The following is an 18266-nucleotide window of genomic DNA, read 5'->3' as shown; positions in this document are numbered from 1 at the left end:
GGAAATTAGATGCAAATATGACTGGATGATTCAGGTCATAAGGGTAATATATTTAATGGGCTACTGCTTGAGACCAAAGAATAATTCATAAGGTTTGTTTATTCAGTGAGGTCGTTCAGAGACACAGAGGGTCGTGGATGGGGTCTGCCCATTTCTATAATGGCTGTTTTTGGCGTTTTTTCCGGCGATCTCAGGCAGGAGGGCTCGGCGGGGCTGTAACGCTTTGAAGGGCCGACGCAGGCCAAGGAAAACGAGCTCCACGTGACTGACGCTTCATAAAGGCTGAGCATTTGTAGGAATTGCGTAGTCAACTGATGTCCGTCGAGGTCAGCAGTCAGCAGTGTGTCTCGTGCGGTTGAAGCCCCACGGCCTTCACGCTGGCCTCCCACAGGGCGGTGGCCAGGTCCTTGCGGCGCGCCAGCTTGGAGGGGACTTCCTCCTGCGGGTGTTACAAAAATTACTGAGTCACGGGAAGAGTTGTTGATGAGTTGTGTTATGGTATGCTTTTTGTAATAAAAAAATCATGCTGTATGTGTGTGTGTGTGTGTGTGTGGGTCACCCTACCTTGCAATCACCAAAGTAGATGCCTGTCAAGCCCTCCACCTCCTCCGATACCGCCAGGTGGATGGAGGTCTGGGCGCCGAGGGCCGCGTCCTGGACGGAGAGAATATGAAAGCCGCTCAATATATAGTAAAGAGGAGATGCACGTTTGTTGCGTCGTTCTACGATGTGACGTTTATTGAATCATTATCGTTTTTAAATATAAATGAAAAAAAATCACACGTCAGGCAGCAGCGGCTTACCTTGCCGAAGACAATTAGGAATAGCGAGAAGAGGGCCGACGTGAAGGAGAAGCTGAGGCTGTTGAGGATGTTTGTGTTCACGGCTCCGGGGTGGAGGCTGTTGGCCGTTACGCCTGGCGGGGAGGGAGAAAAGGGGGGTTGTACTATATAAATCTAACCATCTCATACGTCCTGAGCGTTATCTCGGGTAAATATGGAACTTACAGAGTCCTTTACCATGCGTGCAGAAAGCATGCACAACTCACCCGTGCCCGCCAGTCGGTCCGCCAGTTCGCGTGTGAAGAGAACGTTGCACAACTTGCTGATGAAGTAAGCTTGCGGAGGGTCGTACGGGCTGCTAAGTGTCAGGTCGTTCACATCAAACTTGCTGGCCCACCTGTGTCCCATGGAAGACACATTCACGACGCGGCTCGGCGCAGATTCCTTCAGACGACCTAAAGGAAGGGACAGGGGCCAATAATCAGCAAATAAAGAAAATCTCCACACTAAAGCGCATTTGCAAAGACTCGAAAAACTTTGCCATCTCATCTTATGAACACACGTCTGCTAAGTACCCTTAGTTAGAGGTCCTGCACGCTCACCCAAAAGCAGGTTAGTCAGCAGGAAGTGACCAAAGTGATTGGTCGCCATGGTCATCTCGAGGCCGTCCTCCGTCACCTCTCTCTTCTCGGGGCTTGCCCTGCCGGCATTGTTGATCTGAGGACACGGAAGATGATGAATAACCAGCAAGAAGGCAAACCCGTCTGTGGTGATATAAAGAGAATCTGTTTAAAAGTTAATAATGATACGTACAAAACAACACAGATAGAAATACATAAATGCCAGTAATAGGATGAAAATACATTATAATCATATATAAAAACCCGTTCATCCGCGCTCCTCTCACGCCACCACACCACACTCACCAGCACGTGGATGGCCTTCTCTGTGTCCAGCACCTCCTTAGCGAAGGTCCTGACGGAGGTGAGGTCAGAGGTGTCGAGGCGACGCACCACCACCTCCCCGACGCTGCCCACTTCGGCCCTCAGTTCACCTATCACGAACATCTGTGTTAGTACCTCAAACACTCCCAACTAGAAGACGATGATATTGCTTCAGCGTTTGGCGTCAACCTTTTCTCGTACCACTCCCCGCCTCTACGAGTCTACAATCCTACTATACTTGACACTGGCATTGCCTCATTTTCCTTCCCATCCACCTCTCCCTTTCCCTCCTTTCCGACATTCATCTATAGACGCCAGAGGCATTGTCTCGGCGGTCCTTGTCTTTCCCTTTCCGACACTCACCGGCCACCCTGGCGCCCTTCTCCAGGTTCCTGCATGCTAGGACGACGCGAGCGCTGCGCCACAGCAGGTCACGAGCCGTCTCCTTCCCGATACCTGAAGGGAGGCGAACACTGAGTGCTTGTTCTACATGTCTGACACACACACACACACACACACACACACACACACACACACACATACACACACACCTGCCGTTCCGCCGGTAATGATGACCGTCTTGCCCGCCATGGACCTGGTGCTGGTGCAGCGTCCTGATGTATACACGTACCACGTCCTCAAGCTCACAACCACCACCACCACCGCCACCACCACCTCCAACAACATGCTGTCTGCTGTTGTGCCTGTAACAAGAGGAGTAGTGGTAACAACAACGGCAGAAACATATCCAAGGAGGAGTAGCAGCAGCCGCAGAAGCAGCAGCAGCAGCTGTATTATTATTTTTATTATTATTATTATTATTATTATTATTATTATTACTATTATTATTATTATTATTATTATTAGTAGTAGTAGTAGTAGTAACTGTAGTAGTAGTAACTGTAGTAGTAGTAGTGCTGACCCATCCAATTATCGCCCCATCTCACTAACATCGATTCCATGTAAAATTTTCGAACACAATACGTAAATACATAATGAATCACCTTGACACAAACAACATCCTTACTGACTCACAACACGGCTTTCGACCCAAACGCTCATGTGAATCGCAACTCATTACTACATTTCATTACATTACGAGACTCCTCGACCGACGTGACATTAAAGAAATTGACACTATTGTTTTAGATTTTGCCAAAGCCTTTGACAAAGTTCCGCACAAAAGACTGACTTATTGAAATACTACAGTATTTCAGGACCTATTCTTCACTGGATCACTGCATTTCTTACTAACAGGACTCAACGCATTCTTCTTGACGGATCTTCCTCTGACACTGTCCCTGTTTCTTCAGGCGTCCCACAAAGCACCTTTCTAGGCCCTCTTCTTTTCCTCCTGTACATTAACGATCTTCCACTCTCAACACCTAATTCTACCACTAGACTATTAGCCGACGATAGTTTACTGTTTAGAGCAGTAAAGAGTACTGACGACTGCAGACTACTACAAAACGACTTAGACGCCCTCTAGCGGTGGGAACGCACCTGGCAGATGCAGTTCAGACCAGACAAATGTAAACTGTTAAGATTTACCAGACCTCATAACCCCATCCATCACACTTACATCTCATAATTCCGACCTAGTATAATTCCACACACACAAGTATCTTGGTGTCCTCCTCTCCACTAACCTAAAGTTCAACACTCACATAGACTACAGCAGTGCCACAGCCAACCGAACACTGGGGTTCCTGAGGAGGAATTTACACAACTGCACACCTGACGTTAAACACAATGACATACTTGTGAGACCAACACTTGAGTACTGCTCCACGGTGTGGGATCTTTACACACACAGAAACATTGATAGGTTAGAACAAATCAACACCAAGGCGGCTAGGTTCATTGCAAACAATTACACTCGAACGCCTGGAATCACAACATGGATCAAACAACAGGTAAACATGGAATCTCTTCACATACGCAGACAAGCACACAGACTTGAAGATGAAATCGCTCGTATAAGCGTGCTGCGACGACAATATTACTCGAGTGTAGCTGGGCAGTAGCTGGAAGGTTTATTGCTTGCTGCTGGAGGGTGGGTAGGATGTAAACAAGCGCAGGTGTGTGCAGGTGTTTCCGGTAGTACCGCGGTCAGGAGTAGGAGGGGTGAGGAAAAGGAGGAAAAAAAGTGCGCTTACACTTATGTACGAGATCACAAACACTCACATTGACATTGACCCACACACATACTTACACAACGCAAACAATCAACGTACTTGTAACACACACATCCATGCATAAATACCAAACATATCACACTAACATTGACGCATACAAGCACTCATACTTTCCATGTACCATACGTGATAGGAACAGCCTCCCTCAACAGGTTTTAGACTGCGGTACAATAGACTCATTCAGAAAATAAATACACAGTCACTTGTCACTACAACACACCAACACTAACAACTACACTTGATTCACTTCCCTCCCCTGCACACTCGGCTCCCCCGTCCCCCCAACAGCCAACACAAATATGCGTGTTATGCAACTGAAAGGTGCCCTGCGCATTATCATCCAGATCCAGATCCAGATTGCGAGAGAGCCTAGCAACAACATGAGGCCATGCAGTGAGCGAGACAGGATCCGAGTAGCGGTCAAGGTCAACACAGTACCAAGATGACGGCGTGTTGGCTGATGGCTCCGAGCAGCAACAGCCTGCTTGGAAGGAGTGTGAAGTATTTAAGGAATGCCGTGGGTGAGTTGTGCTGTCGCAAGGTGGTAGAGGAGTGGAGGACTCGGTGGGCATTGGTGTCTGGGGAGTGGGCGGGTTTGAGCGATTCTTGATTACCGTCTGAGAGAACAGGCCGAGGATGAGCCCTTCACTCGTAAGGAACACAATGGCAACCTCATATTCGCAGGATGTTAATGTTTTATTTACCTGTGGAGACGAGAGAGCGAGCGTACACTCCACACACAGTCAAGGAGCACACTGGCAGCATCACATTGACTCTGCTGCTTTATACCGAGAACGAAGATAAGAATTCCGTGTATTGATACTTTTATAATCTAAAACCACATGTTATCTATTATAATTTTATGTTATCTAAACTATACGTAAGGAACTTAGACTGCTAATGAGTCTATATTCTCATTTTCTCATTTATTAAAAGAAAAGGAGATGGTCGAAAGAAAAAAAGAAAACCTCCCGACATTTTGACCCCGTGATGGAAGGGAATACGAAGAGAGCACTACGTGTTATCAGGTGGCCGATAAGCCGCCCCACCCACGGCCTTCTATATAAAAGGCCGTGCCCCACCACGCACCCCGCTGCCTCAAGGACACGAAGCATTGTTACCCGACACTGCCAGCATTGTCTCTGGCGCAATAGTAAGGAGCGCGCACACACACACACACAGTAGTAGTAGTAGTAGTGGTGGTGGTGGTGGTATTATTATTATTATTATCTGTTAGGAATTAAGTGTTGTCTAGGAAATGGGCTGGGATCTGAAAGCGAAGCTGGGCAGCCAGGTTAAGTTTTTCCACAATGAAGGCAATTTTTTACTACCCAGAGGTTGCATTAGTAATTAACTCTTTTGTAATTTACCCTAAGGGCATGACTGCTAAATAAAGAGAGATTAATACCCGCCATTCAGTAAAATAAGTTAATGAAATTAGCAATTGCTATTGGAACTCACTTCGAGCCTCGTAAAAAAATATTCTGGAATATCCGGTTAAAATACTGGCTTCCGGTAAGACAAGGGCATACAACCTGCCCCGCGAGACAGTCAGCTACACTGTAAAAAAAAATCTGTTGTTTTTACAGTACTTTTCCCGTAAACACCAACAGGAAATAACTGCAACCGAGAATACAGATCCGACTGTTATATGTGACATGCATTTTGCATGCGATGGCTTCATTTTCTTGACTGAGGCTTTGTTAACATTTGGAATGCAATATTGACTGTGTGCTGAGACACGAATACCTTTCATATTATCTAAATAGTATTTTATCATGATGGAATGAAATACAGCTAAAATACTGTAATTCGAAATACATGGTGACTGTTAATGTTGCAATTTTTTCTTCGTTGCTAAGCTGTTGTCTTCGATGTAATGCTTCATGAAATACTTAGAACGTAATACTTATTCGAAGCTGATGCACCAACAGCCTTGAAAATACGTTTTAAGTTTTTTTTTTTTTCATGTTATTTTGCATGCATATTGCTTATTGTGACACCTGGCATCGATACTCAAAACTTGCCAGGTATCGTTTTTTATGCTGATGCGCATTTATCATATACATTTACCTACGGTGATGATAATTATTCATAATTAACTTGAAAAAACTCGGACGTTCTATATAGTTCGGTGACGCAAGATTATTTTGGCTCCTAAGTAAAGGTCGAGCGATCGAGTGCCTCGATCCTGTAACTGCAAGAGATGGAATATTCTACTTTGGGGAAACATATGCAAGGTAAGTAATATATCTTGTTATCTTAGTTGATACATTTTGTAGTATGAAATTTTAAGGAAGTATGATGAGAAGAAAAGAAACAGAAGTACATGCGCATCCTCATGTGCAGCTCTCTAACGGGTCACCTGTACAGCAAGAGCAAAAGCAAGAGCGCGGCGCCTGAGTACCCGTATCAGACGCGACGACCAACCAGCCCGTCTCCACCACAACAACCATGGTTGTTGTGGTGGAGATGGGCTGGTTGGTCGTCACGTCTGATAAATGTGGAGTGCCTGAAAGTAAATATTGAGAAAGTCAGGGAGACAGATAGAATGAAAGAGTGTATAGGTTAAGATTCGTTTTAGGACCGTGCCAGTATCTCATTACCTACCTTATGAAACATCAGTAGCTCTTCATATATCTTTTCTACAAACCTTCAACAGTCATGGAAACGCTTTGAAAATCCAATGCAAGGACTTTTTTTTTTACTCTTGAAAATAGGGGATAATGTTTACGGAAACGCGTCGCCTCCTCTGGCGACGGTGCAGCCGGTGGTGTGAGAAATACCTCCTCTCTGAAATAAGTCACATATATATGTGGGGGGGGGGTCCAGGGGGTGGCGTAGCCCCCCTGGTTAGAAGGGGGGGTCGAGGGGGGCGTAGCCCCCCCGTTAGTAGATCGTAAAGTTCGGTTGGAGTAGTTTAAATATGCTCCCCGACCCTAAACCCTCTGCGAGCTATTTTGCGTCTGTGGCGGCTGCAGCGTCGTCAGAGGAGGCGACGCGCTTTCGTAAACATTATTCCCTATTTTCAAGAGTAAAAAAAAAGTCCTTGAATTGGATTTTCAAAGCGTTTCCATGACTGTTGAAGGTTTGTAGAAAAGATATATGAAGAGATACTGATGTTTTATAAGGTAGATAATGAGATACTGGCACGGACCTAAAACGAATCTTTACCAAGGTTTGTGGGAAGAGATTGGAGGGGTGGGTGAGGTTTTTGAGGGAAGTTGGACGTAATGCACCATCTCCTGAATGCACCTGAGTGCACACTCGTCTGACTAGTAAGCAGGGAAGGATTTATAGGACCCGCAATGGCCCGGGACCGGGCCATGACACTGGCGTTGCAGGCAGCACTGGTGGGGTTGCTTCGGCATCCGGCCGCGGTGATGAACCTTTTTCATGTGGTACATGTGGCGTAAATATTGGTGAGGAGGACTCTCTCGAGTGTGAGCATTGCCAGACCTGGACTCATGGTGCTCAAAAGTGTTTTGGCCTTCCACTCAAAGCTTTCAATAATGATGTGGAATGTTCCACTCTTGGCGTCTGTTATGTTTGTACTTCCTGTCGGCTAGGACGTAGTCAAAAACAACCTTGTATAGCAATGATCTAGCTCAACAATTTGAAACTGTTAAAGGCTTGAGTAATGCAGTTACCAAGCTGTCTGATGAGATCAGAGTACTTAGATCATGCAGGTTCAGGGCCAGTCACTCCAGCTCCTGGATCTGTTCCAATGCCTAGCCCCACAGAAATTAGGAATATCTTGCATGAGGAGGCTGTGGAAATCAGGGAAAGAGAGAAAAGAGTTGGCTCTGTGATCATTCGTGGTTTGGGCTCAGATGTTGAATCCCAGATGTTCAGCTACTGGTGGATTTACGTCCTCAGATGGAGTCCGCAGTGTAAACTCAACATCAGCTAGTAACGGCCACGCTGCTGGTCATACTTATAAAAAACTAGCTCCACCAGCGTTACCCAACACTCATATCCTATGTTCTAAACTTTTTAATATTGCACTTTCCAATTTAAATTGCCTATCTAATAAAGTTTTTTACGCGAATAAATTTTGCCATGAGGAGGATATAGTCAAATTTTCAGTTACAGAAGCATGGCTACAGCCAGTTATAAAGAATTCAGTTGTTAACATTGATGGCTATTCTCTATTTCGTAATGACTGTGATTCCATTTTTCCTAAGCATGGTGTTTGCACCAAAGTCAGAAACAATATTAAGGTTCACATTTTTAAAACTTGCGAACACTCCACACACCGTCAAGGAGAACACTGGGAGCAGCACATTTACTCTGCTGCTTTATACCGAGAACGAAGATAAGAATTCTGTGTATTGATACTTTTATAATCTAAAACCACATGTTATGTATTATAATTCTATGTTTTATAAAATATACGTAAGGGAATTAAACTACTAGACACTTTATTTTAATTTTCTCATTTATTAAAGGAAAAAAAAAATCCGACATCTTGACTTCGTGAAGGAAGAGAATACTGAGATAGCACCTCGCGTTATCAGGTGTCCGACAAGCCGTCCCTCCACTCACCCCGCTGCCTCAAGCACACAGAGCATTGTTACCAGAAACTGTAAGCATTGTCTCTTAGGCGCAATGGTAAGGAGCACACACAGACCCACACACACACTGTGTCGGGTCAGGAAAGCCATGAGCACCAGCGCTACGCTGTTGGTCACGATGACATTACGTTTTGGGGCCGGGAAGTCAGCGGCGGGTCAGGGAGGCTAATAATCATGCCTCAGGCGTGACAACAAGAAAGTATCCCAGAGACCTTCCTTTAAGATTAACCCCCATAAAAGGGGGACAGGGCCTTGGCCAAATGGCGGCCCTGTAAAGGGTGGGCGAGCAATGCAAGCTCGTTGCGGGTCTAGGGACACCTCCGCCGCCGCCACAGCCACGGGTAACAGCCGGCGAGCAGCGACGGAGGCACGGGCCCTCCGGGCAGGCGCCCAGGGAGCAGCCCGTAGCGGTGCACGAGCGAGCAGCCCAGCAGTCGACTATAACCGCAGAGGGGTCACCCTCACCTCTGCAGAAGGGCCACCCGGCTGCTCGCCCGAGGAGTGCTGGCGGTCCACTGGCCCAGAGACCCTGAACAAGCAAGGAAGACTCATGACGGAGGGGCAAGAAGTGTGTGCTGCAGGAAGTCAGAAAGTCAGGAGGAGGCGGATGGTGGTGTGCCTCACTCAGCAGTGTGTCTCGTGCTACTGCAGCCCCACGGCCTTCACGCTGGCCTCCCATAGGCCGGTTGCTAGATCCTTGCGGAGCGCCAGCTTGGAAGTGGTTTCCTCCTGCAGATGTAAGACGCCATTACTGAGGTTACGCAAAGGACCTGACAATGATTCGTTGCGTTGTGTTATGGTACAGTTGTGGCATTAGCTTTATACCCGTGTTGTGTGTCTGGGTCACGTTACCTTGCAGTCAGCGAAGTAGCGGCCGGTCACGCCCTCCACCTCCTCTGACACTGCCAGGTGGATAGTGGTCTGGGCGCCGGAGACTTCGTCCTGGATTGGTGAGAGAAAAAAATATTACAAGCACAGGTTATTCAAACGCTATGGTCTAAATTAGGTATTCGGTATGCTCTCAGTCCAATAAAAAAAAATAAGAAAACTTAATTAGTAAAAAAATAGATATGAGTGCAATGGGTTTGATTTTATTTATACTATTCAATTTTTATTCCGTTGAACTGTTCAACCGACAATTATAATTTAGTCTCCTAAATTAGATGATTAGCGTTTCCCTCTACGAACACTGGCCATTGTAAACGTGTGTCGATTTTTCGTTGGGTATTACTCTTGGATGACGCCGAAACCATGCACTGCCTTAGTGCTGGCAAGCATTCCCACTGTATATATATATATATATATATATATATATATATATATATATATATATATATATATATATATATATATATATATATATATATATATATATATATATATATATATATATATATATATATATATATATATATATATATATATATGAAGGTGCCTCCCGCAGCTAGTCTTATCTAACGTGCTGCCTTTTCTGCACATGGCCGCACTGTACCCTACAAGTGACCCAGAATAATGAATGCATAATACTGACGTTCTCCCCAAACATGAAATTTCTTTATCAGGGACATGGGGAGCGTTCGTAGGGCTTCTTGAGCGTCTCCTGACACACTAGCCGAGTCTTTACCGCCTGCCGACTGTGCTTTCTATCTCTTACCCTGCATCTCTCAGTACAGGCAGAGCTTGAAGTGCTTAGAGGTAAAACATTGACAGAATCTGACATCCTCTACCTTTTACACTGTGCTTCACAAGTAGATTAGAACTAACAAAAAATGGATCAAACAAGGTACATACAGTCTCTTACCTTGGAGAGCACTAACAACAGTAGGTTTATGAAGAAAGATCCTGTAGCGAATTCCAAGGTGTCAAAGATGCTGGTGCGCACGACGCCGGGGTGGAGGCTGTTGACCGTGACGCCTGCCGGGGACAACAGTGGTGAGGGTCATTGCAAAGCTGCGCCCAGACAGGGTCTCTCCTCTCAGACATACAGACAGCATCAGCAACAACAACAACAACCCTTAGTAACAATGACTCAGTGACTACAACACCCGATCACCCCAGTAGGTTTTCAGCAATATTCAGCCCGAGGGCAGGAGGTGGCCCTCACTGCTTGGCTCTCCTCACCTGTGCCCGCTAACTTCTCCGCCAGCTCGCGAGTGAAGAGAATGTTACACAGTTTAGTGATCCCATAAGCCTTCCAAGAGAAGTAGCTGTTTTCAATACTAAGGTCATCCAGGTCAAACTTGTGGACTTGCGTGTGGCCGCGAGACGACACGTTGACAATCCGGCTCGGCGCACACTCCTTGAGGCGTCCTGCGGAGAGTAGCCATTAGCGACTGAGACAAACATTGGCGCACGGAATAGATGTATTTGTGCTTACGTCATGAAATAAATAAATGTGCAAAAACGAAAATAGATAAAATGCGATGAAGGAGAATAATCGATAATTTTTGAAAATCACTACGCGCCCCCAAAATATGATATTATGCCTCCATATCATACTTAGGGGAAGAAATACATGTCCCTTAACCATAATATGAAGGCGGAAAAACTTAAAAGTAATTAAAAAGTGGTAAAGGTAGGGAGAAGGCATATTATACATACGTACATTTGTTTTGGTGGAGGCGGCGGCTCTTGCTCTTGCAGTATTGGGAGGTGAGCAGTGTTGCCAACGAGCCGGTTAGCGCTGGTGCGCTGGGTTAGCGATGGTGCGTTTAGTTAGCGACTAGCCCACGCATATGAGACCAGGTCCACCACGCGTGGTTATTTATTATTTTTTTTAGAACACGTACCTTTACCTAATACTATACCCGGCCCAAACCTTCACAAAACCCTTTGGGTAAAGGAGCGTGTTCTAGAAAAAAAGAAAAAAAAATATCCACGCGTGGTGGACCTGGTGTCACATGTGTGGGCTAATCGCTAACCAAGCGTTGGATCCTTGGCAACACTGCTCAACTCACAATGGCCGCTGCCGACACCAAAACAAATGTATGTATATGCCTTTTCACTACCTTTACCGCTTTTTCTTTATTTTAAAATTTTTCCGCTTTAAATTATGGTTAAGGGACATGTATTTCGTCCCTTACGTATAATGTGGAGGCGTAATATCGTATTTTGGAGGCGCGTAGTGATTCTCAATAATTACCGAATAATCTTACCCAGCAGTAGGTTGGTCAGCAGAAAATGACCAAAGTGATTGGTCGCCATGGTCAGCTCGAGGCCGTCCGACGTCACTCGCCTCTTCGTAGGGCCAAGGATGCCCGCATTGTTGATCTACAGAAAGACATACAGACCGTCACATGAAAGGGCAAGCAGCTGTGCATAAAGGACTTGTGTGGAGGGAAAGAAAATCAATCAAAAATATATAGAAATACAAGTGACGGGCCCAGACACTGAGGGGGAAAAATATAAGACCAAAACAGATTAACAGAACAATTACATAATGCTGAAAGTGGCACTAATACTCGTGGTAACATCCTCTTACATGCACAGTGTTTCATTTCCATCTCCGCTGCCTTAACCTCTTCATCCAAGGCTTATTTTATTTTTACATCCCAGACCAACTTCCGTAACTTACACTCCTCCCACCACCGTACCTCTTTTCCACCCCTCCCCCTCACCCCGCGACCACCGCCGCCACACCATGTCACACCCACCAGCACGTGGATGGCCTCCTTGGCGTCCAGCACTTCCTTGGCGAAGGTTCTGACGGAGGCGAGGTCGGAGGTGTCGAGGTGTCGCACCACCAACTCCCCAACATCGCCCACGTCGGCCCGCAGCTCACCTGTGGCGAACACCTGTGTTAGTACCTGTGTTACAGATGACACCTGGCATCTTTTTTTTCCAAATCGCAAACGAATTCCTCTTCAAAGTACACCAGGTATTCGTTACATGCGAGGGTTACGTTCTGCAAAAAGCTCGCATAATGTGAATTCGCATATATCGAACCAATCATCCCATTAAGTATAGTGGGTTACGTTCCACGACCCGTTTTCGAACCCTCTAACTATTTATTCCGGCACCGTTTCACAATAATAAAACACTAAAGCAACAATAAAGCACATTAGTAGAGATAAACGATTTAAGCTGATAATTAGCTACCTGAGGATCAACTTTAAAAGATCAGAGGGAGGAAAAGGTTAATTATAGGTGAAGAAAGTGCGGGAAAATATTTGCACCCGCCGCCCTCTAGTGCGAGTCGGCCACCATACCTCACCAACCAGTCGCACAAGCGCTGCTTCTCGCATAAGAGCGATTTTTTCTCGCATAAAACGAATACTTGGCACATTTAGGTTAGTCGCATATGAGCGAATTCGCACTTATCGAACTCCCATATATCGAATACCCGGTGTACTAATGGTTTCGACACGCGGCACGCCACGCACTATATATTAATATGTACATTTTCAGCTTAACGGCTGCAATTTCCTGAATAAACCGATTATTATTATTATTATTATTATTATTATTATTATTATTATTATTATTATTATAATTACATTGTTACTTTTTTATAACGACAAGAAGCCGACTCACAGGTAGCTGATAAACGAGGCACTCAGTTACAATGTTTTATCATTGATTACCTTTACGTGCCAAACACCCGCCATTCCTGACTAGTAACTAAACATTCAAGACCGCAACAGCTCCACGGTCCACACGTCGCCACTCACCGGCCACCCTGGTGCCCTTCTCCTGGTTCCTGCAGGCGAGGATGACGCGGGCTCCGCGCCGGAGCAGGTCACGAGCCGTCTCCTTCCCGATGCCTGAAGGAAGAAGAACACGAGTGTTTATTCTCCATGTCTGATACACACACACACACACACACACACACACACTCACATACACACCTGCCGTGCCGCCGGTGATGATGACCGTCTTGCCCGCCATGGACCTGGTGCTGGTGCAGCGACCTGACGTACACACGTACCACATCCTCATGCTCGCCGCCACCACTACCACCGCCACCACCATAGGCACCACCATCTCCAACAACATGCTGTCTGCTGCTGTGCCTGTAACAACAGTAAATAGTGTTGCTCGTTGGTCAACAGTAATTGTGGCTGTGACGGTCGATGTAATACATCCTCACGCCTTGGACGTCTTAATGCAGCATCGTCTGTGTTTGACAAGCATGAACTCTGGAGGTGGACACTGACGGACTGACATAGTTGGAAAGCTGCGACGGAGGAAGGTATGATGCGGCAACCAAGACCCGTATGATGTACTCGTCGCACGAGGAAGACGCTGGGAGGAGGAAGAGGAGGAAATAAACAAGAAAAGGTTTGCTTTGTGCTCTCAGCAAATAATGAACTCGTAAGTTCTCTCTCTCTCTCTCTCTCTCTCTCTCTCTCTCTCTCTCTCTCTCTCTCTCTCTCTCTCTCTCTCTCTCTCTCTCTCTCTCTCTCTCTCTCAGCACAAAAGGTAAGAACACTTCGCCATTATAGAACAGCAGATGGGCGGTGAGGCAGCTGGGCTCGAGAGTGGTGAGGTGGATTGTATAAGTCCTTCAAGGTCATGTAACCATAGCCAAGATGCTCGTTCATTCGGGGAGAACCGAATTAGGTAAAGAAGGCAGTAATGTTGTTAAATTAAAGTCCGTGCTAAGAATGAGAGAGTAATCAGCAAAATAATCACCTGTTAACCACGACGACGGGCAACACTACCTGAACCAACCCCAACGGCACTCACAGACACACTGGCAACTTTACCCTTGTTGCCGTTTTCTTATACAACGACCCTTTCATGTGACGCCACACACACACACACACACACACACACACACACACAGTTATAGCTATTTTTCATTACTGAGCAGCTGAAGTCCATATAGTATAGTATAGCTTAGTAATGTGAAACTGGTGGCTATATATTTCCGAGACTATCTTATTAAACATCAGCCAGTTCGTACACACCGAGACACAGTTATTTTGTTCCTTTGTTTAAAGGGTTGATGTTGGTATCAACTATTATATAATAGAGGGTGTGGCAATGCTGCTGTCGGACGTAGCTCATTACTTTTATCAGTGGTCCCCGGCGCCTCTCCTCTCAACGTGCCCAGTGACTTATAGACAGACAATTACGTAACCAACAGGCTGAGGATGAGAGAGAGAGAGAGAGAGAGAGAGAGAGAGAGAACAGAGAAACTCCTCTCTCTCTCTCTCTCTCTCTCTCTCCTCTCTCTCTCTCTCTCTCTCTCTCTCATCCTCAGCGTGTTGGTTACGTAATTGTCTGTCTACTTGTTTGCTTTTTCTTTGGTTATTTATGTGTGTGTGTGCGTGAGAGAGAGAGAGAGAGAGAGAGAGAGAGAGAGAGAGAGAGAGAGAGAGAGAGAGAGAGAGAGAGATCTCTCTCTCTCTCTCTCTCTCTCTCTCTCTCTCTCTCTCTCTCTCACACACGCACACACACACATAAATAACCAAAGAAAATGCAAACAAGTAAAAGTTCACACACAAATGAATAAAGAAACGCACACAATAATAATACAAACAGGGAAAGTAAAGACAAACAAACAAAAAAAAGACAATTCATAGACACACAAACGAAACAGCTATAACAAACAAAGCACACAAACAAACAAACAAACAAACACCACAAACATCTTTCAGACAACTTTCCCTTTCCTTCGTTTTACTTCACAAATGATCATCTTTATGGAAGCAGTTTTCACGGTTGTGCTCTGCTCCGTAATGACCCAAATCTCCCTTCCTGGAATATTAAGCATAACAAAACTATCTTAGAGGAGATATTTTGGGTCCAAGTATAGCATATATATAAATTACATGAGGAGGGACCACACCAAGTATTTATAAAGGCTTTAATGCTAATCGACAAAATTTGAGTCCCGTCCCGTTTTTAGAAGATTCTTTTACCCTTGGGAACTAGCACATAAGTAATAGAACATGGCCTTCAACCACAGACAAACCTTGAGAGCCCAGTAATTGTGGGGATATAAGATAATACACTTTCTTTTTTTATCTGGTATTTATATCAACTTCAACTCGGCGTGTCGCGTCTGGCTGGGAAATATTTAACCTTACAGTCGCCGCCCAACACACTGCCGGGGAACACTGTCGCCGCTGCAGACACGGCGGTGAACACAGGGCAGGGAATGATCAACACCTTGTTTGGATTGACACCTGACAGAAGGACGCTGTGCAGAGCTGTCTTTATTAATATTTTACTAAGAGGGTCTGCCTGTCCACCTATCCCTGTCTGTCTAACTGTCTGTCCGTTTGTTTCTCTGCAGGAACTCCAAAAGAGTCAAGAGCAGGCGTGGGACTTGATTCAGCTTGACTGAGGTGGTCAGCACTTGGCAGTATGTCACTTTGCTGTTGTTGCAGCTGCAGGGAGTTAGAGAGAATCAGGAGGGGGCGAACGGTACTTAATCTGCGAGAACACGGAAGTCAGCAATCAGCAGTGTGTCTCGTGCTGCTTCAGCCCGACGGCCTTCACACTGGCCTCCCACAGGGCGGTGGCCAGGTCCTTGCGGCGCGCCAGCTCGGAGGTGGCTGCCTCCTGCAGGTGTACGATGACATTAATGATGAGACGGGATAGACTTGGTAGAGATCGGCTGTGTTATAGTTAACTGCGTTATTAACCATGCATAAGTGTGCAGGGCAGACATAAAAAACAGGTGAAGGAATTTTATTAGATCATTTGCCGGGGTAGGACAGAGCACGTTGTTCGAAAAAAACTTTTGCCCTGCAGTGAACTACTTGCTGAAGATATGATGATGATGATGATGATGGGAGAGAGGAGCAGGGAGAGGAGTGGTAGGGAAGCTGAGTCCTGCAGATGTACGTAGGCCGCAGGAACTGAAGTGCTGGAAGGGGTTGTGTCGGAGTAAGCTGTTTTGTTAACGGAGATGCATAGTGTGTGTGTGTGTGTATGTGTGTGTGTATGTGTGTGTGTGTGTGTGTGTGTGTGTGTGTGTGTGTGTGTGTGTGTGTGTGTGTGTGTGTGTGTGTGTGTGTGTGTGTGTGTGTATGGGTGTGTGTGTGTGTATGGGTGTGTGTGTGTAATTCACCACGGCCTGATCACGTGTTGGACTCGTAATCGCCAGCAGGTACCCTCCCGACATGAGCAAGTGTTCTTTATCGTCGATCTATGGGTACTGCCAGGACCTCACACATCACACACCCCATCCCCCTTGCTCAAGGAGGAACAGTAACCACTCCTAGTCAACGGAAAGAATCCGGCCTGAGAGGGCTCGAACCGCCGTCCTGTCGGGCCGTGAAGCCTGGCAGCGCAGCGCTATATCCAGTTGCGCCACGGAGTGGTGTCAGTTGCGCCACGGAGTGGTGTTGCGCCACGGAGTGGTGTGTGTGTGTGTGTGTGTGTGTGTCACGTTACCTTGCAGTCAGCGAAGTAGCGGCCGGTCACGTCTTCCACCTCCTCCGACACCGCTAGGTGGATGGTGGTCTGGGCTCCGGCGGAAGCGTCCTGGGATAATGATGGTGAAGGTGAAATAGATAGATAGATAGAGGGAGACACTTTATATTTATTTGTTTTGTTTTACCCTCGTAAAAGGGCTCATCATATAACACAAGTGGTGGGTAAGGTACACACAGCCTTCTTTGTGAGGTAATGTTATGCAGTGACGGGTGGGCGGGGCTGGCGGAGGGGGTCTGGATACCGGGTGTAGGCAACAAATCAGTCGGATCACTCATCCCGCTCTTTGCTGCTCCTACGTCTTAATATTATGCAAATGTTTTCTAGAATTGGGAGTAATGGTCAGTATACATCTTGGAGGAAATCTTTTATAGTAATGTAGTACTCCAGAGACAGAGGAGAAAACAAACACTCAAGTTCCTTACCTTCGAGGTGAAGACCATGATGAAGGAACCGAAATATACCAGGAAGTTACATCTTTTGCGAACTATTTCTGTCCGCACGACGCCAGGGTGGAGGCTGTTGGCCGTTACGCCTGGCAGGGAGGGACAAGGAGCGAGGGTGAGGGAACAAGGATCCGTATCGGCATAGCATAAAACACAGGGAAGCGAGCTGAGCACAAAGGTACACAAGAGAATGAATGTTCCGTTTCTATAAATCTAAATTTATTCTACCAATAAAATTTAAAGTGAAGGAATTACAAGAAAAGTACCATAACAATTTAGACTTGCAAAAGACGAATATTTTACCTCAATACTAAAGCACAACAGACATACACAATCATCTCGGCCATCTCACCCGTGCCAGCCATCCTGTCCGCCAGTTCACGAGTGAAGAGAACGTTGCACAGTTTGTTGACGGAGTAGGCGTGCATTGACGCGTACTTGTTGCTCAGAGTGAGATCGTCCAAGTCCAGCTGACTAACCTACCCGTGCGTCAGGGAGGACACGGTGACGATGCGGCTGGGTGCTGACTCCCTGAGACGACCTGTGGAAAGGGTTTTAAGTTACTGCTTCAGGATATAACTCTGCAAACTGTTCTAAAGTCCCTTGTAATAAACGAACAATGTTATGAATGCTCTAACAGTGTTGGTTCTAGCAGCAATGGTTGTACACCACCACCACTACAAACACCACCATCACTATCACAATCATAATCATCACCATCACCATATCAACAATAACGAGAACACCAGAGAACTTAAGTCTCCCCAGCAGCAGGTTGGTCAGAAGGAAGTGACCGAAATGGTTTGTCGCCGTGGTCAGCTCGAGTCTGTCCGCCGTCACCTGTCTCTTGTCAGGGCCAAGGATGCCCGCGTTGTTGACCTTTGGAGGAGGAGAGAGGCTGACACACACACACACACACACACACTGC

General features: G+C 46.2%; 2 protein-coding genes and 1 long non-coding RNA gene across 3 annotated transcripts in view; all 3 read right to left on the bottom strand.

The window, feature by feature from the left end:
- Positions 1–81: 81 nt before the first annotated feature.
- On the bottom strand, positions 82–4713 carry LOC127009344 (retinol dehydrogenase 12-like). Its single transcript, XM_050882313.1, has 9 exons — positions 4629–4713; positions 2278–2430; positions 2090–2182; positions 1709–1836; positions 1385–1499; positions 1049–1237; positions 804–916; positions 565–654; positions 82–439 (listed from the first exon to the last, which is right to left on the bottom strand). Exons 1-9 carry the CDS (start codon positions 4687–4689, stop codon positions 335–337), a joined length of 1047 nt encoding a protein of 348 aa, XP_050738270.1. The 5' UTR covers positions 4690–4713; the 3' UTR covers positions 82–334.
- Positions 4714–8344: 3631 nt separating this feature from the next.
- LOC127009345 (retinol dehydrogenase 12-like) lies at positions 8345–13513 on the bottom strand. The gene is made up of 8 exons (XM_050882314.1): positions 13349–13513; positions 13172–13264; positions 12155–12282; positions 11657–11771; positions 10623–10811; positions 10303–10415; positions 9354–9443; positions 8345–9230 (listed from the first exon to the last, which is right to left on the bottom strand). Exons 1-8 carry the CDS (start codon positions 13494–13496, stop codon positions 9144–9146), a joined length of 963 nt encoding a protein of 320 aa, XP_050738271.1. The 5' UTR covers positions 13497–13513; the 3' UTR covers positions 8345–9143.
- A 1759-nt stretch (positions 13514–15272) lies between these two features.
- The window catches only part of LOC127009350 (uncharacterized), a 5978-nt gene continuing 2984 nt past the window's right edge, over positions 15273–18266 (bottom strand). The window contains exons 1-3 of the long non-coding RNA XR_007761885.1: positions 17691–18266; positions 16854–17427; positions 15273–16016 (exon numbers count right to left, since the gene is read on the bottom strand). The exon at positions 17691–18266 is cut by the window's right edge and continues 2984 nt beyond it. This is a non-coding gene — a long non-coding RNA (uncharacterized LOC127009350). The remainder of the gene's footprint in view (positions 16017–16853; positions 17428–17690) is intronic.

Source organism: Eriocheir sinensis, chromosome 40, assembly GCF_024679095.1.
Source record: "Eriocheir sinensis breed Jianghai 21 chromosome 40, ASM2467909v1, whole genome shotgun sequence".
NCBI lineage: Eukaryota > Metazoa > Arthropoda > Malacostraca > Decapoda > Varunidae > Eriocheir > Eriocheir sinensis.
This window is presented reverse-complemented; position numbering and strand designations above follow the sequence as displayed.